Source organism: Phaseolus vulgaris, chromosome 5 (assembly GCF_051622355.1).
Source record: "Phaseolus vulgaris cultivar YP4 chromosome 5, ASM5162235v1, whole genome shotgun sequence".
In the NCBI taxonomy this organism is placed as follows: domain Eukaryota; kingdom Viridiplantae; phylum Streptophyta; class Magnoliopsida; order Fabales; family Fabaceae; genus Phaseolus; species Phaseolus vulgaris.
In genome coordinates this window covers 34729359-34756089 of record NC_143502.1, presented here as the reverse complement: position 1 = coordinate 34756089, position 26731 = coordinate 34729359, and the positions used below count along the sequence as shown (strand labels likewise).

At 34.1% G+C, this 26731-nt stretch overlaps 5 protein-coding genes across 11 annotated transcripts; 4 read left to right on the top strand and 1 right to left on the bottom strand.

The window, feature by feature from the left end:
• Window positions 1–104: 104 nt before the first annotated feature.
• LOC137835492 (uncharacterized) lies at window positions 105–675 on the top strand. Its single transcript, XM_068644025.2, has one exon. It carries the CDS (start codon window positions 249–251, stop codon window positions 513–515), a length of 267 nt encoding a protein of 88 aa, XP_068500126.1. The 5' UTR covers window positions 105–248; the 3' UTR covers window positions 516–675.
• A 1336-nt stretch (window positions 676–2011) lies between these two features.
• LOC137835491 (vesicle-associated protein 4-2) lies at window positions 2012–5732 on the top strand. Of its 2 annotated transcripts, none has more exons than XM_068644023.2 (8): window positions 2012–2343; window positions 2417–2748; window positions 3265–3335; window positions 3643–3724; window positions 3809–3927; window positions 5001–5078; window positions 5164–5283; window positions 5507–5732. In XM_068644023.2, the coding sequence occupies exons 2-8, from the start codon at window positions 2472–2474 to the stop codon at window positions 5564–5566; spliced, it is 807 nt and encodes a 268-aa protein (XP_068500124.1). In that variant the 5' UTR covers window positions 2012–2343; window positions 2417–2471; the 3' UTR covers window positions 5567–5732. The 2 variants fall into 2 exon arrangements, with proteins under 2 accessions (XP_068500124.1, XP_068500125.1); XM_068644024.1 differs by having other exon boundaries at window positions 2019–2181.
• Window positions 5733–8411: 2679 nt separating this feature from the next.
• On the top strand, window positions 8412–9063 carry LOC150027584 (Wound-responsive family protein). The gene has a single exon (XM_090302678.1). The coding sequence runs from the start codon at window positions 8510–8512 to the stop codon at window positions 8789–8791; it is 282 nt and encodes a 93-aa protein (XP_090158804.1). The 5' UTR covers window positions 8412–8509; the 3' UTR covers window positions 8792–9063.
• Window positions 9064–9764: 701 nt separating this feature from the next.
• On the bottom strand, window positions 9765–22081 carry LOC137835490 (zinc ion binding protein). Of its 6 annotated transcripts, XM_068644018.2 has the most exons (24): window positions 21955–22081; window positions 20558–20720; window positions 19998–20210; window positions 19744–19883; window positions 19495–19590; window positions 18898–18965; window positions 18613–18714; window positions 18270–18414; window positions 18016–18159; window positions 17809–17928; window positions 17641–17697; window positions 17056–17115; window positions 16584–16691; window positions 15675–15817; window positions 14448–14526; window positions 14236–14298; window positions 13941–14071; window positions 13663–13768; window positions 12730–12918; window positions 11798–12025; window positions 11396–11551; window positions 11127–11288; window positions 10529–10648; window positions 9765–10230 (listed from the first exon to the last, which is right to left on the bottom strand). In XM_068644018.2, exons 2-24 carry the CDS (start codon window positions 20718–20720, stop codon window positions 10045–10047), a joined length of 2979 nt encoding a protein of 992 aa, XP_068500119.1. In that variant the 5' UTR covers window positions 21955–22081; the 3' UTR covers window positions 9765–10044. The 6 variants fall into 6 exon arrangements, with proteins under 6 accessions (XP_068500119.1, XP_068500121.2, XP_090158801.1 ...); XM_068644020.2 differs by lacking the exons at window positions 18898–18965; window positions 19495–19590; window positions 19744–19883; ... (1 more) ...; window positions 20558–20720; window positions 21955–22081 and having other exon boundaries at window positions 18270–18405; window positions 18613–18779; XM_090302675.1 differs by lacking the exons at window positions 18898–18965; window positions 19495–19590; window positions 19744–19883; ... (1 more) ...; window positions 20558–20720; window positions 21955–22081 and having other exon boundaries at window positions 17809–17931.
• Window positions 22082–22796: 715 nt separating this feature from the next.
• Window positions 22797–25406, top strand: LOC137835489 (Tetratricopeptide repeat (TPR)-like superfamily protein). Its single transcript, XM_068644017.2, has 2 exons — window positions 22797–22968; window positions 24129–25406. Exons 1-2 carry the CDS (start codon window positions 22832–22834, stop codon window positions 25072–25074), a joined length of 1083 nt encoding a protein of 360 aa, XP_068500118.1. The 5' UTR covers window positions 22797–22831; the 3' UTR covers window positions 25075–25406.
• Window positions 25407–26731: the final 1325 nt, after the last annotated feature.

Here is a 26731-nt window from a genome sequence, read left to right as displayed (position 1 = left end):
TTTGCCTATGGTTTTTCTAAATCTTTGGCCGTTTCCTCAGTTTAGCAATTTTGTCTGACATCACATGTCAAGTGCTTCTCCTCAATATAAAACCACCTTCATTTCAATACCTCTCAATCTAAAATCCTGCAAGATATTTCTTCCATTCACTCAAGTTACACTACAATTATCAAGTATCAATTGGGTTACTTTTGATTCTTTAAAAATCAAAGCAAGAGTTTCTTTGGAGAAGCCTTATAGAAGAAAAGATGTGTTCAGCCGGCAGAACTTGGGCTGTGGCAGCCAGTGTTGGAGTTGTGGAGGCCTTGAAGGACCAGGGTCTATGCAGGTGGAATAATGCCTTAAGATCAGTTCAACATCAAGTCAAAAACCACGTGAGATCCTTATCTCAGGCAAAGAATCTTTCTTCCTCTTCTTCTGCTATGGTTTCTAGTATATTGAAGGAAGATGGGGCAAAGCAGTCAGAAGAATCCATGAGGACAATCATGTACTTAAGTTGTTGGGGTCCCAACTAGAGTCACAAGGGCAATTAAAAAACTGTGTCTAATTTGACTGAACCTTTGCCCTATAATATGGGGCAGGGATTTCGTGGTCATGTCCAAAAATTGCTATTGTATTGCGACAGATTTGGATGTAAATTTTGATGAATGAAAAATATCTGAATGTGTTAAACCATTTCAAAGTTTAACATTCTTCGCACTATAATATGGCTAATGCTTGCTACCTCTCAGGGGGCTAAACATAAGTTTGCACTTTCATTTCTCTATTGAAACTTACTAGATTTCAGAAGAAAAAAATAGAGAGGAAGGAATCACGAATTAGTGTTTAGAAACTTGATTAAACCAGAACTAAAGCAGGACTGTTTCTTTTGGCGTTTGAAAAATGCAACTTAATTTGGACATGCCTTTTTTTTCCTGATATAATAATAATAATAATAATAATACATAAATAAACTACTATTATACTCAGTAATTAAGTAAGAAACAATTTAGCTGAATTTAGATAAGGATCTGAAAAAGAAATTGTTATGATCCATATCTCCTTGATAATTACAACTCTCTCTGAGTAAGACAGTGCCACCACACCTGCCCTGGCAAAAACAATCCATGACCTGGTTGTTGATTATCATAATGTTAATCTTCAATCGGTAGTAGTCCAAAAGAAAAAGAGAGGATGATAGCTTTTAATTTTAAGTAATATAAAAATTAATTAGTAAACTATTATGAGACCTTTTAGCAACATTTTTTTTTAGAAGAAAGTAGCTTTTGGGCAAAGGTTGTTGGATTATTCCAAGCACATTACTAATGAAAATTATTGCCAATTCATGAACATAGGATATATTATTGTATAATTAGAAAAAGAAAACCATAACAGAGGGAAGGATCAGTGATTTTCGTGGTGTCATTCTTAATAAAATCACTTGCTAGTAATGTTCTACAACCATATGAAGTAATGGTGGCTAATAAAGAAGCTAGAAGTAGCTTTATTTTCTCTGTTCTTTTCAAGCAAAAGGATAAATAATAATAAATTAAAGGGAAGAGAACAAAGAGAAATATCAATTTGGTGAAAGGGCACATCCATTGCCAGATTTATTTCGACCCTTATGTGGTTAGGTATGAAGCCAACTTTATGTGGATTGCTGATTTTGTTTTTGTTCTTATCGAAATTGCCTTTTGCTTCAAAAGAGCAAAAAATACAGCTCTTCCATACCTTCTATGTTGTTACTGTGAGGTGTGAATGCTAAAAAAAACATGAAACGGCATGGCTTATGCATTTAGAGTTTCGTTTGTTACAACTTGTCAGAGAATTTTTTTTCCTCATTACAGTATTTTCGTTTTGGATTAAAGACTATTTTTGTTGTGATATTATAATCATGTTAAAAAGACTTTGATGAAATGGTTTCAGTGTTATAAAAATAATTGGAAATTTATATGATATGAAAAATAATTACTGAACTTTTTGAGAAATTACTATTACAGTGATGTCAAATGTTGATAAGAAGTAGGAAATGATTGCAGAGAGGGAAGAATCGCAGGAACTGTGTGACATAAGTGAAACGGACCTCAAACACAGAAATCAAATCTACAGAATTGGGTGCATTGAGTCCGAACCCAATTTTTCATTCCATCACAGTAAAATTGATGCCACCATCTCTGCTACCAAGTTGTCTCACTCATAGAGGTACTTACCAGTACGCGGTAACTACCACCCTTTTTGACAAAACAAGAAAAAAAAGTTGTAAATGAAACGCAGCACAGCCAGGGGTCACATTCGAAACCTCAGCCTTTTCTCGGACAGACTTTTTACGTTCCAGTGCTTCGACCAACAGACACAACCCACATAGTAATTCTGCCATTACTGCCAAATCAACCTTCGTGTTCCTCACTCACTGAACCCAAAGCTTGAAACTTTGCAGGCGTTTCTGTGACCCAGTTGCCGGAAGTGGCGGTTCCAGGTGGATTCCGGGTGGAATGGAGGTAGAGAGTGAAAAATCAGGGTCTGATGGGAAAGTTTGGAGTTTTTGTAGAATGCCATTTTGGCAAACAACTCACACTCCATCTTCTTCTTCTTCTTCATCTTCCATGTCTTACAACATGCACAATGTCCATCAGCAAAATCAGAATAATCTTCAATCTGTTGATAGATCCGGTCAGCATTCTTCAACCACAGTCTTATCTGTGGCAAAGTCTCTGCTCCCTACAAAGAGGAGGCTTCGTCTTGATCCTACCAACAAGCTTTACTTTCCATGTAGGTGTCTCTTGAAACTTGTTTATTTTGTAAAAAATAAGCAATGTTATACCTTCTGATACATCTTTTCAATATTTTATAACTATCAAATGAAAAAGGAAATATATTTAATATCTTCGACACATAAAAAAACTATTTAATACTTACCATACAAAGGAAGCAGAGGATTTCTATGAAGATATTATAAGAAGATTTAGAATTATTCCCTTGTGTGTGAGTGTGTTGAATTTCTTATGAAATTAATGTTTTGTTTCAATTGCTTGGTCTGGATTTTTTTTTTTTCATTCTACAGCCTTGTGAATGGGTTGCACTATTCATAGTTATCATGGCTAACGTTCACATTTGTCCATTCTGTTTTTTTACCTTGCTTTATTGTTTTGCTACACTTTAAGTTGACCCATCTTTTAATAGGAGAAAACAAGAATATGATGATGAGAACGGATTCATTGATTTGTTTGTAGTGGATGTTAGGTTTGTCTTCGCCTGATTCAATGTGACTTTGTTTTGATTTTGAAGATGAACCTGGTAAGCAAGTTAGGAGTGCAATCGCAATTGGAAACACTTGCAAGTCTCATGTAGCTTTCAAGGTGTGGTTTCTGTTTCTTTTTTTTTGCCATCATGTTACTCTATATCATAAATTGGCTAATAACTCTGTCATTCATGGTATTCAACATACGATGTAGAAAACTTTTAGTCTCTACACACGCATGAAAGTTAAGTTTTGGAAAATTACTACAGGAAACGTAATATGTTGATCTTGACCATCTTCATATACGGTTTCATGGCATATATCTATAGGATGATATGAACACTGATATTTTATACACTGCCTTTTTCTTTATTTTATCCACTATTTAGGTTACTACCAATGATGATGTTTTCGTTTTTTCTTAGTTTCAAACAACAGCACCCAAGAGTTGTTATATGCGTCCTCCAGGTGGTGTTCTTGCCCCTGGTGAAAGTATAATTGCTACTGGTAATTTGTGCTTTTAAACTCCTGTTTAAGTAACATGGCCAAATGCTTAGAAATTGCTGATTCCTCTTATCACATATTTACCAGTATTCAAGTTTGTGGAGCCACCAGAGAACAATGAGAAACCAATTGATCAAAAAAGCAAGGTTAAGTTTAAAATCATGAGCCTAAAAGTGCAAGGTGAAATCGACTATGTACCGGAACTGGTAATTTATTATTGCTCCTTTTGATGATATCTGGCATCATCATCATCGAGTTTTTCATTTATATCTTAGCTTGTTTATGTAAGATGAAATTCAAACCTTCTTTCTGTTCGTGAAACAATTAAGATTTCTTGATGGTCTATATGTCTTAAAATCAATTTTTCTTTTAGCGTGGGGAAAAACTGAAGATGTTAGTTTAACCAAAGATGTTGTTCAAGAAATTTGTATCCCATGTGAGTACTGTTGAATTTTTTAAGATAGTTTTTGCTTATAAAGAGTTCAAAGAGATTCCATGTTGTACGAATGGGAGTTTGGCATGTGGTAGTTATTGGAAATAAAGGTGGTTCTGGAACCTTTGTGCTGTATCCATGTGAGTACTGTTTAATTTCTTAAGATAACTTTTGCCTATAAACAGTTCTAAGAGATTCTAGTTGGTGCCAATGGGAATTTGGCATGTCTTAGTATTGGAAAAGAGGTTCTGGGACCTTTGTGCATAATCATGACCTGATTTTACTTTCTTTCTGGAGACTTGAGTTGTTGTAGCTTATTTATTTTCTGTCTCCACATCGACTTGTGACATATATCATACTTGAATATCCATATGCATGATTGTTTCATGATTCTCTTCACACAAGTGATGCCAGAACTGAATTTTATATGAAATGCCTTCTCCGGTATATCACTCTTAATGCATTTTATTAAGGTGAGTACACAAGGTTTTGTAAGTAAATATATTGTGGAACACTGTTTGTTGCTAGCATTGCAACTTTGATTATATTGTACACAACCTACTTACACTGTAATTGTCAAATTAAAGATAAGTAACACAAAGAATGCATTTAAAATGCCTTAAGCTGATTGCAAGTATTCACAAATCATTTTTCATAATTCATCTTTTGCAGGTGTGACTCGCAAGTCTTGGACTTATTCCTGTATTGATAAATAAGCCAAGTCTATTACGTTACTTTGAAAATTTAAATCGAAGTGCTTTGGTTTCTTGAATAAGTAGGCATGCATTCTGTACACAGAGCAAATTGGAATTTAACATGTAAATGTTACATAATTTTTTCCTGCAGTTTGATGAGCAAAGAGATCAAGTGGCAATAGAGCAAATTCTACGGGTTATTTTTGTGGACCTTGAACGGCCTAGTCCTGTAAGACTGCATATCTCAAACATGACAAAAAATCTCAACCATTTTATTATTTGCAGTTATAATTGAAAGCTGTTATTTATGTAAGGCACTGGATAAGCTCAAACGGATGTTGGCCGAGGCTGATGCAGCTCTTGAAGTGCGACAGAAACCGCCGGAGGAGAAAGGTCCTCGAGTAGCCGGTGAAGGCCTTGTTATAGATGAATGGGTTAGACACTCTTCTTTGCCACATTCTTTTGTCTGAGTAAATAATATGTGCACACTCACTTACAAAGTTACAATGACTATTTCAAAAGTCATTCTGCCATGACTTCTGATTAGTTGAGAATGTAAAATTGTTTATACTAATAATGCATAAATATCAACTCTTTATTTATATTGATTATTCTCCTTCCATTTTCTCATATTCTGCATCCTTTCTCCTTGTGTAGAAAGAAAGAAGAGAAAGATACTTGGCCCAACAGCAGGTCGAAGGTGTTGATTCAGTGTAAAGTGTTTCTTTCCTCTTTTTCTTGGGTCAAGCCCTTAATGTTCTTTCATTGTATGCCCTGAAATTGAATTCCAGACTCACTGATCTGATATGTCATACGCGATTGAGTTGCCTAGAAAATTGCTATAAAGCAATAATGAAATCCTTTCTCTTTTCTTTTTCAACAATGTTTGTGATGTTATGTGCGAGATAGCTGGTTTGTTTGAGAAGTATATATGGATTATTCCTGTCTTTAACATGTTTTTTCTATATGAACGATGGATCAATACAATTGATTATATTAAAGTAGTATTGATGTTGATAAGCCATTAGTTGTTTATAGTTATTTATCAGGTGAGAGAAAACAAAGTTGGTAGCAGATTCATGGCGGCTATAATAACTAGCAAGATTATAATCTCCTTATTCTTATTCTAGTTGGTCCAAAATAGTAAGGCTTCTTCTTTTAGTATTATTTTCATCAGTTGGAGATCAAATGAAATCAGAGATCTTATACTTATTTTTTGTTAAAAAAAGAGGTTAGTGGATTGAAGCAATCAGTAAAATTAATCAATAGATAATTAGTTAGCAATCACGATCTTTGGATATCTTTTTTAAGGGCATGTCACTATATTAGTTGGGGACAGTGGAATACGCATTTGAAATGATCTCCTATTTCTCCTTTGATTTGGTTACACTTTTTTGGTACATGATCATGTTATACTAATATTACAACATTCCAGAAATAGAAAGGCTTTGCATTTTACCAGAATGTTTGCTTTTACATTTGAATCCAAAGGGATCCACTCAAGCAGCTTCTGTATATTGTAGATGTTCTACATGGTGATGGAGTTATTTGATTCACATCTATTAATTATTTGTCAAACACATTATTACTGTTGTTATTATTAGTACTATATTATTATTATTAATCAATGTATATAAACCTTCACCTTCACCACTTGGAGATTAAGTCAAGTCAGAGATTCTATATACTCTTTATTTTTTTCTGGAAAGAGGTTAATTAGTGTCTTGAATAAGCCAGGAAAATTGGTATGACTAGATAATTAGCTATCAGTCACTGTCATTTTATTTATTTTTTTAGGGCATGTCTTTGTATATCTTTAATATAGTATACAGATGCTGATTTAACATAAAAAAACAAAGTGGGTAGGTCCACTTTAAAAAATAAATGAGCATATCTCCTTTTTGTAAAGTGCAAGATATAATTGGCTATTATTAGAGGGTATCATGATGTTAATCCTGGGGTCTGTCACTGATGATGGAGCAGCTGCTATGACATGTGAAGATTAAAAATTATTGATGTGTTGCTCTTAAACAATTTAGTTATTAATTTTAATTGCTTTGGCTCGTCGCATACATTCCAATACATAACCAAAATTATTGGTCAGTTTAGACCTTAAATGAGAATATTGTGGGCAAAAAATATTATTGATATGAAAAGTTCTTGTTGATAAAGGTTATTTGTCAATACTATGTGACTAAGATGATAAAAAAGAAACATTGCAGTAAATAATGGGGAGGATGGTGTATATTGAATGAATTCTTGTATTATTAAATGTGAAAATCTATTAAACTAATGAAAATAATATGATAACAATTTCATAAATTTTTTTATGGTGAAGATGAAAAAAAAATACTATAAATTGTGACCAAGCGAAGGCTGCAGGTTTTGGAGTAATGGTAATAAGAACATGGAATTGATTCCTTCTGAAATCATAAATGGTGAATGTTGAAATTCAGAGTACAAGAAACAGACCAAGTTCATCCTCTAAAAACAAAACAACGTGCCTCTATCTCAACGTCTTTATCCAAGTACAAACAAAACTAGCTACTTTTACAAGACTATGTTGTTGCATTGTAAGAAAATTCAGTGAAAACATCTTTCACTGTCTGTAAGAGATTGTTCAGTAAAAATAGTTTTATTATTTGTATTGTATGAGAGACAATTTTATTACTTAAAGTAAAAAAACAACAAAATTCTTCTGTCGAATATGGTTATTACTATGTATACAATATGACTCAAACTATAATCCAAGGATGGTGAAAAGTGGAAAGTGTAAAGTGTAAAGGTTGTTTTTTTAATCTTAAAAGAGAGAATAGAAAAATGACACGTGTAATGCGGTGGCGGTGAGAGAGAGAGGATGGAGCCTGCGCAGTCACGTGATTGCTGCCCTCGGCCCATAACCAATGGATCATCGTACTGCAGGCCCATCATCCGAGAAAGCCTCAAACACCAACGTGTCATTGCGACAGTTCCAGACTTAACACGTATACATCAAAGGAATAAGAAAAGGTCGAAAAAGAATGGGCCTCTGTGGAAGGACAAAAGTACCCCTTCACAAAACAACAATGTTCCAAAACCAGAGTTTAGGAAACAGACAAAGGGAGGGTGGGAGCCACGAGGGGTGAAGAATTGAAGAGAGAGAAATAAAGATAGAATAAGAAAGTGACATTAATGTGGGGAAGGAAAAGGTGAGTCATAGGTGACAATTATGTCTCTTTCGGATAAGTCTACCACCTGTTTCCTGGAACCACCACTCTTGTCACCATTGAATGCATCTCTTAAACTTAATTAAGCTTTATAAAATGCTACTGTTAGTAATGGTTTTTGAACACAAAACAAAATTATTAATTTTTTGAAAGGAATGGTGTATAGTGTCACGCAATCTAAATCCTTGTATAAAATACTGGTATTAAAGAACACTTCAAAATGATTCACCAAATCTCTAATACTGTGTTAATCTATATGTTTAGGTGGAGAATGGGCCCCACCTGTAATGAGTATTTTACACTAAATCATATCCCAAATGCTTCCAGTTTCTTCTATAAATTCTCTATTCCTCTTCCCTTTCATTTCACTACTAACGTTTCTCTCACCTCTGTACTGCTGTGTTGTGTTGGGAAGTGAAAACACAAGGAAAAGAAAAAACCTTTTAAGAGAAGGATGAGTTACTTGAACCGTGTTTGGATGGCGGCCACCGTGGCTGTAGCGCAGGGTCACACCGATCCCGGCTACAAGTGCAAGACGGCGCTCAACTCCATCCACCACAACCGTAGCCGCCTCTTCTCAGGTGGGGCCCTGTCGGATCTTCGCCCCTTGTCCGGGGTCGTGGGATCTGACGGCGCCGGCGCCGTGACGGGGAGCTCCGACGTGGAGAAAAAGGTGACCCAAGCCGACGAGTCTTTGAGGAAAGTGATGTACTTGAGTTGCTGGGGCCAGGGCTGAACCACGGGTGGCCTTGACAACGGTGGAGATTGAAGTGGTCGCTGGAAATGGTGGCCTGGGCCTTGTTTTTGAGTTGGGTTCGGTTCTGAGTTGACCTGACCGAGTCATGGGGGATGACTCGGTTGGAGAGAAGAACTTGGAATGATGTGATGTTGTAAATCAAGTAGCGATGTATGTATGTACAGAAGATAATGGGTTTTTCCCACTCTCAAGAGTGGATGGTGATGATGAGATCTGAACTTAATAAATAAGAATACCTAAAATTATTCAAACTCTTCTTCCCTTTTATCATCATCAACTTTTATGTTAATAATTCAACAAAATATCTCTTAATTTTGATGTTTTAACAATAATTGAACAAACTCTAAAACAGACACAACCTGAAAAGTTAAGGATTGAATTTTTTAAGTGTTCTACTTTTTGTTCTGAAAGTATATTTTTATTTCCAAAGGAAAGTGATTAAGTTGAAGAAAATTTAGCAAAAATTGAACACGCATCTGCTCCTAGAATCTCGAGTTGTTTAGACCTGTACCACCTTAAGTTCTATCAGTCCATGTGATAACACAAGTTTCCAAGAGAACAGAAAAATTGATACATGATTCATGATTGTAAATTGTAGCCAAAAACGTAAGATTCGGCGAAGACGGTGTTCTAATTCTTGTATCTTTTGAAACAAAGGTAAACAAGTTAATGATGATTTGATCTCTTGGTATTTGGATGGCAGATGCTGTCAGGGTCTGAATTACTTGTTTTGGTAAAGAGAAAGTGAGTACAAATAAAAGGGTGCTTTTGATCTTGTTCTTTTATTAAAATTGAAGTTATATCTTAATGATTTGTTTAATAAAAGCTTACGTGAGAGTAACAGGTTATTAAGGCGAAATTTTACTTTAATTGAAGAATAGTACCAAGAATATATAAAGAATACGTTTAGCTTGTATTATGTAATGAAGGGAAAAGAACTCTATTTAAGAAGTTGAAGGAACTTTCGAGAATGCCTTCTATTCAGAAAAGTGGATGCAACCGTGAGTTACAATAAGGTACAGGGATTACACTTTACACGGGAGTGGGGTAAACTTGTTTTGGCAATCAGAAAATTAGAGAGCCAATAGCATAACAAAATGGAAACGGAATGAAAACTAAAAAAAGAATATGGATTCAAACATTCACAACCACACATATTGCAAGGAACTGGGACAATCGATCGTCCTCTAGTGAATAGCAATGTCATTCACACAGACCAAGCATATTACAACTCATGTAGATACAGGTAACGACATATTTCTCTGGTTCTGGTTTCCAGCGCTTGGTTTTATCTCCCATGATAGTAGCAGATGTCGCTCTTCCTCGGGATGGATAAAAGGCAAAGAAATCTCACGGATCATCAGGTCACCACAAAATGGGCATTCACTAGCTATAGCATCATCCAGTTGTGACCGGAGCTGCACATAATTTGACACCAGTACATAAGAGTTATTCGGCGTGGTTCAACTCCATCAAAGTACAAGCATTTAACACCCCAATGTAAAGTTCACCAATATGCTAACACAAGTTTTTTTTTTCATGGCTAATGCTTAAAGAGAAATTCCATACGTCAAAGGCCTCTAGTAATGGTAGAAAAAGAAAAGAAAGTTGAAACTTAAATTTCAATGCAAGAAAAGTGTAATGTTGAGCAATGAATTTCTGCCGTCAACTACAAATACATGTTACAAGGTGCATGAAAGAAAGTTATGGGCAAACCTTGTCTACAGTGCTCATGCTAGGAATAGACTCCTCTGCAGAAAGGGTGCCATTGGATTCTCTCTTTGTTTCACTGCCCATCAAAGTAAGTTGCTTCTGCAGATCCAGTATATACTCAGCCTGCAACATTTTCCCAATAGATTTAGTCTGAATGACGGCATTTGCAGTAATGAGTATATTCTGGTTTGAGGTGGGTGGGGGCAACATTTTGATGCCATACAAACAAGGTTATGACAATTTTGTAACAAAACTTCAGAACAAAATTAATGAATACAATTTGTCAATTTATGCCACTGTATTAACCCATGTTTAAGGGTCCAAACCAAAAAGCATTTGTCTGCTCCATTACAGTGTATTTCCGCCATTTTAATTAACTTGTGAAACAATGACGGAGTTTTGGATATCCCATCTCAAAACTATCCATTTTTTAATGTTAAACAGTTAAAGATCAGATCACTGTGTCCTTCCAACTTTGTTATATCGCTTTTCACATTCACATCAGGTTCCGACTAATATAAAACAACAAACTTTCAGGTACCATAACATAATGTGTAGTCGCAATGAGATGACAGTTATGAGATGAAGGTATTGTATTTACCTGGGAATCAACTGTACAACGAGTCACATGGGCAATCAGGCACTGTGCGTGGAAGGCATGTCCACACGGAAAGATATAAAAGGGAGCCATTTGTCCTACTAATGTATAACCTCGACCCATGCCGAACTCCCTCCCTACAGTTAGAATTTTTCGCCGACAAACCTATAGGGAGTCACAATAAAATTATTTCAACTTAGGAAATTAGTTTAGCAAACTGAATCTGAAAAAACAAAAGCAGATTGATCTGAATGTATCAGGAAGAGCAATACCCCGCATTCCCCATCTCGATCAATAATAGTGCATCTTTGAGCAAGTGCACTGATATCATTTCTGATGTTGTCAGCACCGCGGGTTGCATCATTCATCTCTTCTTTCAGCTGTTCAATTTGCTTATTGTAATCCTCCAATGATGAGCATATAGCCTCCTGCATGATTTAGATAAATTCACCAACGGAAGTTTAAGAAAACCAATTGCAATTATCTAAGACATGTAGCTCACATATCACATTCTTTAGTTAATTTTCACAAAAGAAGCTACTATATTACATGCAAATGTCAACAGAGAATAAAAATAAAATAAAGAAACTTAGCTAGTATGTATCACTAGATAAATTGATCATATTTGAAAATTGTCAATCAAGATGACAAAATCAGAACAAAAATAACTGTACCTTGAAGTCATCAATCAGGGCAAAATCTGGAAAGAATGGTAATATGTCCTCAATCTTTAGCAGGCCATCAGTTTCTTTAAGAAATGCAATCGCCTTCCTAATGTTTTCCCTCTTAGTTCCTTTTTCTTGTTCAACAACATGCTTAGCAATCATAAGCCAGAGTTTCTTTCTCAAATCTTCATCATCTTCAACCTTGTCAGCTTCAGCCATAGCAAGCTCTGAATCAACCTGGTATAGGAAAGTCAGTTAGCACAAAAGAATGACTTCTGAAAACTGAATAAGTAAAATGTCTTCAAAATATTCAAAGGCTTTTTCTTATTTTTTGCTAGGATGTAAAAAAATTGAAAATTTAAAAAACTTCTAACGGGATATGTTGAACTACTTTTACAAAACCTGGCTCTGAGAGAACTATATATTCTTGAAGACCGCTAACTTATTCCAGCCAAATGGAGAAGGGCAATAAAAGAAGAAACCCCCCCCACTGGAAGGCACTTCATAAGTGAATTATTCCTTATATCAAGATTTATAATGCATAAAGAATAAAACATCTGTTACAATTGGTAGCTCTTGCAGAATCCCCAAAAGATATAACTACAAGTGAAAATATCACCAATGAAGAACATTTGCAATGCAGTCAGGCAGATATTTATAATTAAGCTGCACCATTTTTGTATTAAAGCAATGGTGAAGTTGAAACTTAACAATCATTATATGACAAATTCTAACAACAAACTCTCAAACACACTTTTTTAAGTACATTCTCTACTACTGACTTAAGTTTATTGGAAAACACATTTTTTTGTGGGTTCCACTTCCCACTAATGATTCTTGTCGTGATTTTATAATTTTTAACAAATTATAATTTATAACCAATAATAGAGAGTATATTAGAAGGAGTGCGTTAACACTCCATATCATCATATTAGTCTCACCTGCAGGGCAAGAGCAACGGCTTCTTCATGCATAGACATCATGCTATATATATGAACACATGCACGCATTCGTTTCTCCTTTAGGCAAAGACGCAAGGCATACTTAGGATCATAGAAGAACTCAGGACCATTTTCCGGTCCTTTCCCAAATTTGCATTGTAGGAAACGTAGAAGTGAACTATCATCTTCCTGAGTAGACAAAAAAAAAAACAAATACATAAATTGGCACAATTGTCAACACTAGATAGATCCAAGAAGTTGTAAATTCCTTTAAATCTTATCAAGATAAACCACTCTTTCCATGTATCAGCTGCAAGAGATGAGATATGTTTAAGACTCTGTCAATCCTCAATTGATTAATTCCAAGTTATATTTTTATACAGAAAAAGGCACATATTAGAATTTCCATTAAATATTTCCGTGAAGGATCTTGATCAACTTATATTTACAATTGCAATCCCAATCATGTCCTGTGAGTGTTAATGAACATACAATAAAGAATATGATTGCAATCGTCTTATCTTAATGGAAAAACAAGCAATTTGATTTGATCTTTAGGAGATTTTAATGGGCTTAAATTGCAGTACGAATAAAATATGATTAAATAGCACTATGAACTTTCATTTCAGTTTAATGAATGGCATTGGCATCACACAGTAAAGAGTAGGTTTTGTTTACGTACATGAGAAGTGAAAACCCACGTAAATTAATGTTAAATAGTTTAAAGGTGTAAGGTGCATAGCATAAACTATGCAGAGACTACCAACTCCTTATGAAAATTGCACAGTCATGGATGATTGTAGCATCCATTTGTTCATTTGCACACACATATATGTTCATCTATATATAAATATAGATGATATAAAAATACAATAGGAATCTGAAACACATCAGAAGTACACGGATCATGGATGTAAAAGCAAGTCACCCAACCTGTTTTGCATACAAAGAAAGTAGCAGGTTATGAACTCCAGGGTCTTCATTATGTAATCGATGAACACAGTATTCAAGATATTTAATGACTTCATGTGTCTCATTCCTGCATGTAAAAATAGTTTATATAAACGAACTTAAAATTCCAAAATTAATATCAATAAATTTAGGAAATCTGTCAGAAGAAAGACACAGAACACAAAGAAAAAATAAATTGATGAACATGTTATGACTGAAACATTTAACTGAATAAAAATGCAAACACAAATATGCAGTACTTTGCATGCGGTTCGCTTGAATAGCGCATCATTGCAGGAATCAGTTTCCTTGGGTTCAGATTCTTTGTAGCCATCCATGATTCCACAGTTTCATATGCATCAAGGGCAATAAGGTCTGGAGCAAATTTATACTGCATAGGACAGTCAATATTGTTCATAATTTGTTATATTTCTGAAAAGAAATTGAGAGGCTACAGTTCCAATTAAAAGTAATAGCTGAAATAGCCCGGGAAGAATGGGACAAAATAGAGACAAATAGATTTTCACACCCCATATCCTAAAAGGTGAACCATACCTGCAGATCTATAGGCACAGCAGGTTTCTGAAGCACTTCCAATGCTTTCTTTGATTCTCCTTGCTGGAAAAAGAAACAAAAGCAGAAAGTAAGAACAAATAAAAGGAAATATAATCAATGAGATTGTATACTTCTATAAAGCAATAGAGATCTGGATTCTGGAAAATGGAGATCTTTAGTAATGACAGGAAACATATTTGGAATTAGGGCACCTGAATGTAATGGTGAACTACAATCTCATACTGTCCTTCTAAGCTCGCAAAATATACCAATTCTTCAACCCTTCCATAACTGTAGAAAATTGCAAAAGCAAAATTATATAAGATTAATGGTTGTATAATTATTATAATATATAACTAACTTTGGTCAATGTTATAAATGACAAGGAAATAAACCACTAAATAAATTGGAGACTTATATTCGGATTGATATGATAAACAATAAAAGATTATGTTATTGTGATAGGGATTTGGGTATCATGGGGTGTTTAAGCTCCACATCGAGTGGTAATAGGATGCTCAGTGGAGTACTTAAGTGATTTGGTTTTCCACCTGAAAAGCTAACATTTAAGGAAGAGTTCCTCGAGTGTTTAGATTAATTGGTTACAAAGTTTTCACGTAAGTAAAATGTTGTAGAGTGCAGCCCCGCTAGGACATAAACTCTTAGGAGCAGAGCTATAATGGTGACTTGGACATTATGGGGTGCATAAGTCTCACATTGAGTAGTATGGGGTATTATATGATGAATTGACAATTGAAAAGCTGCAATACCAGATCCAAGGGAGAATGCCAGAAGGATGGAGTCACCAGTTATCATCACTGAACCAAAATAGCTAATAATTCATATATTAATACCCTTTATTTTCAAACTAAGATATGCAAAGGCATCACTGTATAACTTGCAATCCCAATTAAGTTGGTTCCCAAGTTATATCAATCATCTATAACATACCCAAAATAGCATTAAAAATAAAATAAAAGATACAAAATAGTGGGGGGACTGTACCACCTTATACCACACTGTGTTCTAACCCCAAAATGTCTTCATATATTAATACTGAAGTCTTGTCATACATTAAAAAAAACCTTGTTATCTTCAATCTCTCGTAGAGACAAAGGGTGTCCACATTTTAGAAATTGAATAGTTTATCTTGAATAATTATTTATGATAACTAAATTTTAAAAAACTCTGAAAATTATAAACTAATTAAATCAAACAAACATGGAACTGAATGCTCCCACGCCTTTAAAAAAACATCCTTTTTCTTTCCTGCATCTTTTTGTTGAATTAAATCCTAAATGAAATAACTTGTAGTTGAGAGAATTTTAAATATATAAACTACCAGAACTTTATAAATAAAATTGAAGAAAACAGATATGTAGCAAGAATTAATGTCCAGCCAAAAACATTCAGCGGGCATATCAAGTATCAAATAATACCTTTCTAAAAGTTTCATTGTAGTTGTTTCATCCAATACATCCTTGCTGTCACTGAGAAAAGCGCGGAACTCTTTAATAATTGATTGGTACTCTAAATTGCTATTCTCTGATGCAGAGTCATCTTCCAAGAGCAGTCGGTTTATCTATAAGATCAAATGATATGGAACCCAAATTAATTTGCATGCAAAAAATATCTATAAACTCACAAGATAAAGATTAAAGAATACAACTGAAGGAGTAACTTAATTGCCTAAAGCCATAGTAGAGTATCAAAAATTGCTTCACAGCCAGCTCTAGCCATTTTTTCAACAAAAAAACCTTTAGCATAAATCTCTCAATTTCCGTAATTCAGCTCTGATACTTTCAAATTCAATTTGCATTCACAACAATGGGAATTGCCTAAAGCCATAGTAGAGTATCAAAAATTGCTTCACAGCCAGCTCTAGCCATTTTTTCAACAAAAAAACCTTTAGCATAAATCTCTCAATTTCCGTAATTCAGCTCTGATACTTTCAAATTCAATTTGCATTCACAACAATGGGAATTGCCTAAAGCCATAGTAGAGTATCAAAAATTGCTTCACAGCCAGCTCTAGCCATTTTTTCAACAAAAAAACCTTTAGCATAAATCTCTCAATTTCCGTAATTCAGCTCTGATACTTTCAAATTCAATTTGCATTCACAACAATGGGAATTGTTTCTTTTTCCTATCACTCATTCTTCATGCCTCATGTACAAGTAAGTGAAACAATAAGGAGTTTGTGGAAAACAGATGGAATTTCAGGACATATTATACAGAATTAAGTCTCATTCTAGTTTAAATTTGGATACCCTATCAGGTTTTGTTATGCCATTGTTCATAGAAAATGCAATAAAGGAATCATCCTTCCAAATGTCAAGAATGTAGAACCTTGTCCAAGTACAATTCAGTTGCCCAAGTGGATATCATTGTTATTTGGCATTTGTCACTCTTTTCCAAATTATCAAGCTTCCGCAATAAGAAAGTTCTCAAAGCATCCTACATTAAACAAAGAAACCAGTGAATTTGTACAAGCATGAGTCAAACTTCAAATCCGAGAATTTAAAAATTAAATTCATGATAAACCAATTCAAACCAGTTTGCATATGACCACATAGGAAAGCAGTAACTGTAGAGATTAAATGCATATAAGAAAATACAATTACGCAACATAAAATTACAATTTATTAAACTTAATACACTCATGTATTAGAAGCAGGCTGAATGAAATAATAGTATAATAAAAAAGACTTTCTTACTGAAAGACAAAATTACAAAGTAAACTTTTCTAAAAATACACACATTGAAGAAGAATGCAGCCACAGCATAATTCATATTTAAAGGCCAGCAACATGTTTAGTACCTGTTCACCTGCACTAATGAATTTCAAAGTGACCTCTTCAAATGATAAAATATAATTGATCTGCAAATAATAGTCCTGTCAGATCTCTTTTTTCTTTCGGATTATCAAAACAAAGTCCCAGGTGTTACTACGAAAGCATGAATAGGCACATTGCTTTGGTACAAAAAAATCACAATTATAACCAAAATATCATAATAGAGCACTGTATGGAAAGATGATGCTGCCAAAAAATTCTACACCTCCAAACTTAATTTATGAACAGAGCTCATAAAATATTCAGAGGGCTATCTTTAGGGAATGATGCTTCTTAAATAAAAAATAAAAATAAAGGTCACAACAGTTTTAAACTATTACATGTGGATCTCCGTGTTTGATGAATACAATTCATTGGGAAAAGGTGTAAAACGATATATATGTGATGACTTGGAAACTTTTTGGTAGCCTTGAAAGTATATAGGTACGAGAATATATCAAAGGGCAGCACCATTATTTTTAAGTAATCAAAGGGTCATGAAAGCAAAGGAAGCTCCCGCATTAATATAACAAACTAAATATAGCAAAATAATGAACTCAAAAGGGATTTACTTTGGCATAGAAAGATGCAGCTCTAAAATAATCTCTAGAAGAAAACGCAGCTTCAGCCTGCACCACAAATTATTGCAATCAAACTCCAAACTATCCTGTGGCAAAAATTTATAATGAATTCAGACAAACTATTTCTTGGGCAGCACAATAAAAGTAAGTGAACAGTACCTGCACTAGATATACTTGGTCTCTTTGAAAAGGGTCACGGCAATTGGCTAAAGCAGCAGTATATTCGTTCATGTCAAGATATACTTTCCACATATCTCGGCCTTCATCATTGATTGACACCTACTAAATTATCAAATACAGCAGCAATTACAACCAAGGCAGTTAGATCCAAAATTCAGAAGGCTACAGTATTCAGAGAACACAAACCTGAAAAATGGAGTTTTGATCGTATGCATAAAACAAACCAGCTGTAGCATCACTACACAATCCTATAATACCCTTTGATGCTGAATCGGAAGTTTGATCAAATTGAAGTTCCTCAATGATGTTCTCACTAATTCTGTTTACAACCTACAAATGTTCAAATAATTTAGCAAGCATGTATAAAACTCTTTAAATTGGAATTGAGGGCATGGGAACTTTGATGTAAACAAAACCATGATACGAAAGTGCATACACACCTTAACCTTATTCCCTAGAAGCAATAAGAAATGGAATTCAGACAACGCCATTGAACTTGGTTTAACTACTTCAGCTCCTTCAGACAATTTGGAGTAGTCCAAAAGAGCCTTGTTCTCAACAAAATTTTCATTTCCACTGGAAGAGCTATCAAAAAGTGAGAGAAAGGTGAACAAGTTCCTAAAAGAACAAGATGTAACGATTTGCAATAACAACCTTTCATGAAGCACCAGTAGCATGTTCTGAAATGAGGTTTGCAGAATCATGACCCACATAGTGAACATGTTCAAAATCAATATTGATTAAAGATGAAACTGACAACAAAATCAAGTCATTCTATACTACCTCTGTTGTCCTCCAAAATTTAAGCCACCATGGTAAATACCAGCTCCAGAAAGCCATGCAAAATGTACAGCTCTCCGTTGCTTAATGAAAAAATGCAACTCACTGGAAGATAATAAATAGAAGAAGTCTTAGAAATGATATATCATATACAAACAAGACATATGAAACTATGTAAAAGTAAAGTAATTTTCTTCATTTAGACCACTTAAATTTTATGTTGAATGCTCCCATGATATAACAATAGTATTATGTTTTTAGAGAAAGAGGGAGAGAGAGACCACTTGCCTGTTTGGTATGTCACCAGGAAGTTCCATAAAATGCACAGTACGATCTAAATAACCTAAAAAAACAGCCTACATTTGTATAACAATCAGTAAAATTGAACTTTGAAATATAATGGAGGGTATAATGAAAAAGGATAGCCCAAGATGAAAAATCATTGTCATCATAAATTACTTTCTGTTATTTAGATATAGAAATAACACAATCAATCTCACTACTTTTTAAAACAATTCATAAAGAGAACAATTTCCCTCTTTGGTTTATGAAGAGACCATATTTTTATATTTCTATATTACACATGCTTCTTATCTGTTTGTTGTAGTTGTATTGAACATAAATGCTTTGAAAGCTTGGACACTTCACCCATATATATTGGTAAAGTATACAAAAGTATCAATATCAGATACGTGAACAGATAAAGTTATTAGTATTTCATAGGTTTAGATACTTTATCAATAAATATTAGTGAAGTATCATAAAGTATCAATATCGGCTACGTGCCAAACAGGGATACATGAAGCAAATTGAAGTATCCGTACTTCATAGGATAGATTACTCAGGTAAATAAAAAAAAATGGAAATTTATAGTATTTGACTTACTTCCAGTGACCCAAAGCCAGTGTAAGAGTAAAGACGAGTAGGAGTAACTGCCATCACATAATATCTAGTCCCATTAATTATGCTAGCTGTTTCCATCTGATAAAAAAGGACAAGAACCAGAACATAAACTGAATGCCTTAGCCACATTTGGGGGGAAAAAACAGACTCTAAAGTTCATAAAGATGAGATGAAACCATATATAATATCTTGAAAAAGGAACCTATAACAGTAAACAGGAAAAAGACATACCTGTAAGCCCATAAAAGCTTCAGGTTGTTCTTTTAACTCAAAGAGAAACTTGATATACTTCTCTTTCTTATCCTTCTCATCCACATACAGCTCATGAAGTTGACCATTTTCTGTAGCAAGAATAACTTCCTTCGTGGAAACTGTGTTTAAAAAGTTTAATCAAAACCTCAAGCACAAATGAATATCTGAAAGTCTTTGTAGTAAATAAATCTACAAGCAATGGGCATAAGTCAAATAAGTGACCAATTAACTACCTTCAGTTATCTGTTGCTTGTTCCATGCAACAGCATTTACAACAAGACCTTTCAGCTTTGTCAAAATTCGTGGCTTGTTCCATTTGGCATGAGTATAGAAAGTTTCAGCTCCTCCAGGACCAACAACAGTGGCAATACAGTGACTCCCTCCAGGATCAACAAAAACCCTGTGGATTGACTGGTCCCCAGGACGACCCACAGTGAGATCAATCTCTACACTCCAAACAGACAGCAATATATCAGACACTCATCAATCCTACTCAAGAAGCAGGATATTAAAGAACAATATACAACTCCAAATTCCAGTATAAGCTCAAGTACTCGCCAGTGGCCACTATCAAGAACGCTAAAACAAATCATTCAAAGAGTGATCCCTATTCTATATCTATGTTGATTCACAAATTAAAATTAAACCCTCAAATTTGACATTCAAAATGTAAAGGTTACTGAATTTGAAACACCCATTTCAATGGGATGTCAAATACCAATTCATTTCAACTATATAAAAATTAATAAAAATGGGTATCCAAGGAATAGAAAGCTCAAAATTGAAACTTCACCAGATGAATTGCCAAGCCCAAAATCATGCCTGATGACCCATCCTCTGCTGGTTCCAATCACAATGACATCATTTCCAGCAGCCATGCAAGTGATAACTCCGTGACCTTTTGCAGCATATCGCTCGAGAAGGTCCACTGTGAATACCTGCCTCCCTTGATCCATCTATCATTTTTTATGTGAAGAAAATAATATCACTGGACAGAAATTAAGATAAATAAAACAGTCTCGAAAAAGGAGCACACTTGGTTATTGAACAGTGGTTCAAGACACTATTCACAGAGGTTTCTTCCATCAGTCCCATACACTAAACAGGATTGAATAAGGGGAGCACACTAACAGATGATTTGTCCAAGCAACCATTGTTCTTACCCTCAAAAGAAAAAAATTGTTGTTTCCATGCAATTTACTACATTGATGATTAATGGTCTACTGATTTTTCTGATCTGATTCTGTTTTGCACAAAATTATCAAAATTTCACGTAAAGTTTTAATTGTATAAAATAAAATGAAGATAAAGTTTTTGTACAGAAAATGTATTTTTCGCAACATGCTTTGTTATTAAACTTAGTCTGGTGATTGACTGAGTCGGGATAATGGCTCACTGGTCAGTCAAAATATGATAACACAAGCTAAAAAAATTATAACATCCTGTATGTTTAACTCAGCTAGAGAAGCGAGGACAAATATTAACATAAAAAATCTTGGCATTCAGGAATCAATGGTACTAGATCAAGGAACAAATTGGGAATGGATAAACAACGGTACTATACCAAAGGCAATCATCCAAAGCCCCAAAGCCCTATCCCACTAGTGAGATCAAATACATGGATCACTTGACACTATTTGGCTCAGTCAAAAACCAAAGCTTTGGAATTCCAACCATCCGAATTAATTTCCATTAGTGCACTAGAACTGAAATCTGTAAACGAACCTGACACAAGGTCAGATTCAGGTTAACTCAAGTTTCATTAGTCAATTAAGATATTAGCTTGGCCTGTTATTGAAATGTATTTATCAAAAAAACTATACTGATGATCTGTATCCCTTTTCAAGAAAAACCCAGAAAAAATGTGAAATTGATTAACTTTAATGGTTCGAAAGGTGATATTCCATCACTTCAGTTCGCAAACAGTCTTATTCTATACGGTGAAGTTGTGAAAAACGTGAGAGTGAAGTGCCCTTCAGCACTCTTGTTTGGGATCTGCTGATACTAGAAATCGGACATAAATTTTGTGTTGAAAGGCACACTGAATTGTCAGATAGATTTGTGGAAGTTCTGTATGAGTGAGACATCATAGGGTTACCGTTGGACAAACAAAATCTCCATTCTCAATACATCAATTGTGAATGCAGAACAGAAACCAAAAGAAAAGAAAAGGTTTACCGTTGAACATACCAGAACGTCGTGCTTTGTCGCCGGAAAAACGATGATGAATTCCCGTTGGCACTGAACGTGCTCTTCTCCACACCCAAATTGCGCAGAAATGGCACCTATCAAAATTATATACAGGGGCTGTTTTGCAAAAACTTAAGTTTTGAGGTCTCTATTGTGAAACCCGTCTCATATTGGCATGAACATTCACTGAAAGTACGAGAATTTAAGTTTAACTCCTAAAATCTATAATTTATCTAAAATTGAGTTAACATTACATTATTAGGACGGAATTTATCTTTTTTAACTTAATATTATAATATTTTGAGTATAAATATATTTTCAAGTTTACTCTTTTATGACTTCATTTATTTATTGTGGTTCGTATTGAGTATTTGTAAAATATAACAAATGGAGACTAACATTTTCTGTGAAATAACGAAAGAAAAACTACCATTTAAAAAATTTATCTTAGATAAATATTTGACTTACTTTGAAAATTTATAATTTACAATAAAAAAATTCCAATGTATTCTTATAACAATATAATAAGTATAATAATTGTATGACAAAATTACATTGTGTATTTTAAGTGTTGGTTTTATTATTATTTCATTATATTTGAAATTTTATTTCACTAAATAGCAAAAGTTTACATTATTGGATCATGTAGTTATTGAAATAACACTCAAAATACTATATATAAGTTTTATCTATGATCTATTAAAAAATCTTTCTATAATTTTAATTTCTTTTTTTACTTAACTAAAACTTGCCAACGAATGGGACCTCTTTGCAAAAAGAACTTTTGAGGTCTTAAATGTGAAACCGATTACAGGGACTAAACAGCAGTATTTGTAATTGTAGCATGTTTGGGCACCCTAAAAAGTGAAAAAACAACATGAACGCAAACGTGGAAATCTCATTTCAGCTGCGAAGGATGTTAGGAGGAGCAACAGCAAGAGGCTTTTCACGGATTAAACTTCCTCTGTTCCGCTTTCGCTTCAATCTCTTCTTTCCTCTTTCAACAATCATTCGGTACCCCTCCAAAGCCAATTTTTTTCACCCAAATTTTTAATTTTTTTTAAAATTCTCTTACTGTTTTGAATGAAAGTGTAATTCTCTTCGTTGTGGAAAGTAAAATTTCATTGGTGGGTGGCTCTCAGAACCTCCACTCATATGTCATGATTCTCAATATACTACTGCCTTTTTAATCTGTTATGCCATAATAAACTTGGGTTTTACTGTAAGTTGATTGATTATTATTGTTGTTGTTGTTGAAGTTCAAACTTTTTATCATGAGGTGGTGAGGGCTGAGAAGCATTGAGAATGTTGTATCATATGTTAAGGAGTGCAAGATTGTCTCCTTTGTCACTGAAGTGCACAAGTAATTATATATGACTTTGAATTTTAGTGGGCCATGAGCACATTTTGTTTTAAATAAAATCTAGGGTTGATGCCCTTTACTTGTGGACTTTTAGAGACAAACCACTTCAGAGGAGTTTATTCCTCGTGAAGATTATGCAAGGATGAGTTCACTCATATTTGCTGACGGCAACATCTTGCCCTTTCATGGTGGAAGTGGTTTGGAGTTAGATCAAACTGTCACACTTGAACAAATGAAATTTAGTTGAACAAGTTGTGTGTGATTATTGTCTATTAGCTATAACTTATTCCTGGCGGGAGTTACGTGATCCACTAAGATTAGTCCATCATCAAACTTCTCATTACTTAAGTTTTTTAATAGTTTTGTATAGATTTGCATGTTTTGATTGAGTAAGGCCTATGAAGTGCTAGTGTGCTTGGCTCATTCTTAGATACTTGTTCTTTGAGATGATAGATATGTACATGCCTGCCATATATGAATGAATTTTGATATGCAGCATATTTCATGTTCATACCTAGTTCTATTCCAAAGCAACTTATCTTAGTTTAGCTTTAGTTCCTAAATAGTTGTCCATATATTCGACTTACTTTTTTCTGGTCCTACTACAGTTTTTGTTTGTTAAGCATTTGGCTGCAAAATAAACGTGAATTTCGATTGAATAAGCAGTTTTCAATTTCATGAACCTAAAGATGATTCTTGTTACAATATCAAACTGTTACAATATCGAGCTGTGTCATTCCCATCACAACCAAACTATTTTGTATCTGTATGTTTTTATACCAGTAATAGTTAATTCCATGGCACTTTGCAGTTTTCCAGTTTATTCAACCGAGGCATCTCCTGACATAAAGGAAGTCCTGAAAGAATTTCTTGCCACAGTTAAAAATACACCAGCATCCAGTGGGAATGCCAACTGCACATATACTGATAAAATGCTACAAATTTTAAACGATAAAAACATTGTTGTTTCCCTTGATGCCTATAATCTCATATTAGAGGAGGTAAGCCATGACATAGACCTTAGTTGTCAAGTTTTCAAGACATTATTGTTGTCCTGTAAATCCCCAAGTGCAACCTCATGCCTTAAGTTTGCCCAGGCTTTCACAAAAGAAAATGATTGTGTGCAGCTACTCAGATTTCTTGAGGAAATATCAGAGTTAATGTCTTCTAGCACATCATCATCCTTCATCAACAAGATCATTTTTGCCTTTGCCAAATGTGGACAAAAAGATAAGTCCTTGGTAATATTTGATCATCTTAGAAGACAGAGCTATGGTATAGATTTGGTCACATATAATATTGTTCTAAATATCTTGGGTCACATGGGCCGTGTGGATGAAATGCTTGATGTGTTTGCATCCATAAAGGATACTGGTCTCATCCCAGATACTGTTTCTTACAATACTCTAATGAACTGCTTGCGGAAGGTTGGAAGATTTGATATGTGCTTTGTGTATTATAAGGAAATGACCGAAAATGGGATTGAACCAGATCTGCTTACGTATACTGCACTAATTGAGATTTTTGGCCGGTCAGGAAATGTCGAGGATTCTTTGAAATGCTTCAGGGAGATGAAACTGAAGGGGATTCTTCCTTCAATTTATATCTATAGATCACTAATCCAGAATTTAAATAAAACAGGGAAGGTTGAGTTGGCAACAGAACTTTTAGAGGAGTTGAGTTCATCATCAACTTGTCTAGCTGGTCCAGAAGATTTCAAGAAGAAAACTAGGCAAAGAAACAGTTTAAAAGTTTAAGTTTTTTAGTTTCACTCGTCTGAGGTATGCAAGTTCGCGAATATCAGTCTCTGCAATGTCTTAGGTGGAGATGTGAAGTCGATCATCGCGTGTATATGCCATTGTTAATGTTAGAGACATGCAAGGGAAGAATATGTATGATATTGGTTAGTTCAACTCTTCATTACTTATTCCTGGCTATATAGGAATGATTAACTAATTTGTTGAGGCATTTTTTGAATTTTATCATCAAATAGAGACTGTTCAATTATGTAATTTTTGTCATTATGAGCGTCTTGTGGGACAATGCATATATTGGTAATTTCTCATCTAAAATTCATTACTGAAACCAACTACTTTGTAAAATTCCACTGTTTATCATTCCGTGATGCCAACTTAAACATTACGGGTATACTTGGTTGTGTAACTGACATTTGGAAAGTGGATTTCAGTCCTGAGTTTTATCATGTCATTTTCCTTTTTTATGATTTTTTTTTTTTTTGCAAAACAATTGTAAGCAGTTTTTCTTCTAAATTTTCCACCTTCAAACTTTACACCTACTTATCCTGCTTCAATCAAACACTTTTCTGATGAAACCGGTGCTTTCTTTATTTCAGCATTAAAAAAATTCTCCTTGATCAGCTTTTTACCTCCAGCCATCTATCACAAGTTCACAAAGTGTATAAAGCTAGTTATTAAATTTGATATAACTCCAAACAGAAATAGCTTTAAATTTTATAGCTTTTTTGTATGTAATCTATGTTGAACTGCCAATGGATACTTCACTTCCATAAATAGTATTGACACTGCAAGATTTTCAAGTTTCAATTGGGTAGTTGCATTTTTTACAAATTAAAACATAAAAAAGTGAATGTGCGACTGAAAAGTTGTGTAGTGTTACTTCTTTTGGATGTTGACTACTTATTTTCATAATTCACAAGAAATCCAGCGCGTTCTATCGAAGTACCTTGCTGGAAAATGGCAACTGTAACAAAATCATGCTTGTTCATTAGATCACAATCCTCAAACTGTCTCCAATAGAAGGAGAGGCAAAGAGATGTAACTTCAAAACATCAAACTACTACATAATGGATAACAGTTACAATAAATAACAAAAAAAAGTAGCAACACAAAATATAAAAATGTAATCCAATTATGAGGACTTAAATGTGATATATGTGTAGAATCTAAAATAATGAAGAAAACATATTATTTTGTAGAATGTCAAACTGAATTTTTGGTTTAATTCATATTAATCTTGTTGAATTAAAACAAACCATGTCTAGAGGTGGTAAAAGTTATTTTGTAAAATTTATAGATGATTTATCTAGATACTTGTATTTATTTAAACATTAGGCCGAAGCTTTTTATATGTTATTAACTTATAAGACAAAAGTAGAAAATCAATTAAATAGGAAAATTAAAAGGATTAGGTCAGATAAAGGTGGTAAATATGTTTTGTTTAATGATTATTGTGTTAAAGAAAGTATTATTCATGAAGTAACCACACCGTATTCATCTGAATCTAATGGAGTAGTTAAAAGGAAGAATAAGACTCTTAAAGAAAAGATGCAAGTTATGCTTATTAGTTTTAATGCTTCTGATAATCTTTGGAGGTGAATTTCTGTTTACAACATTTTTCTGCAAAATATGATACCACATAAGAAAATTGGTAAAA

Bases quoted from the DNA above. Each gene is read 5' to 3' on its own strand.
- LOC137835492 (XM_068644025.2), top strand. From the start codon at position 249: ATGTGTTCAGCCGGCAGAACTTGGGCTGTGGCAGCCAGTGTTGGAGTT.
- LOC137835491 (XM_068644023.2), top strand. From the start codon at position 2,472: ATGGAGGTAGAGAGTGAAAAATCAGGGTCTGATGGGAAAGTTTGGAGT. The intron at 2,749-3,264 runs GTAGGTGTCTCT...TTGATTTTGAAG, and splicing joins CAACAAGCTTTACTTTCCAT to ATGAACCTGGTAAGCAAGTT. The intron at 5,079-5,163 runs GTAAGACTGCAT...TATTTATGTAAG, and splicing joins ACCTTGAACGGCCTAGTCCT to GCACTGGATAAGCTCAAACG.
- LOC150027584 (XM_090302678.1), top strand. From the start codon at position 8,510: ATGAGTTACTTGAACCGTGTTTGGATGGCGGCCACCGTGGCTGTAGCG.
- LOC137835490 (XM_068644018.2), bottom strand. From the start codon at position 20,720: ATGGATCAAGGGAGGCAGGTATTCACAGTGGACCTTCTCGAGCGATAT. The intron at 19,591-19,743 runs GTATGTCTTTTT...CTTTTTTATCAG, and splicing joins AAGCTTTTATGGGCTTACAG to ATGGAAACAGCTAGCATAAT. The intron at 17,698-17,808 runs GTACTGTTCACT...TTTGTGGTGCAG, and splicing joins ACCAAGTATATCTAGTGCAG to GCTGAAGCTGCGTTTTCTTC.
- LOC137835489 (XM_068644017.2), top strand. From the start codon at position 22,832: ATGAACGCAAACGTGGAAATCTCATTTCAGCTGCGAAGGATGTTAGGA. The intron at 22,969-24,128 runs GTACCCCTCCAA...GGCACTTTGCAG, and splicing joins CCTCTTTCAACAATCATTCG to TTTTCCAGTTTATTCAACCG.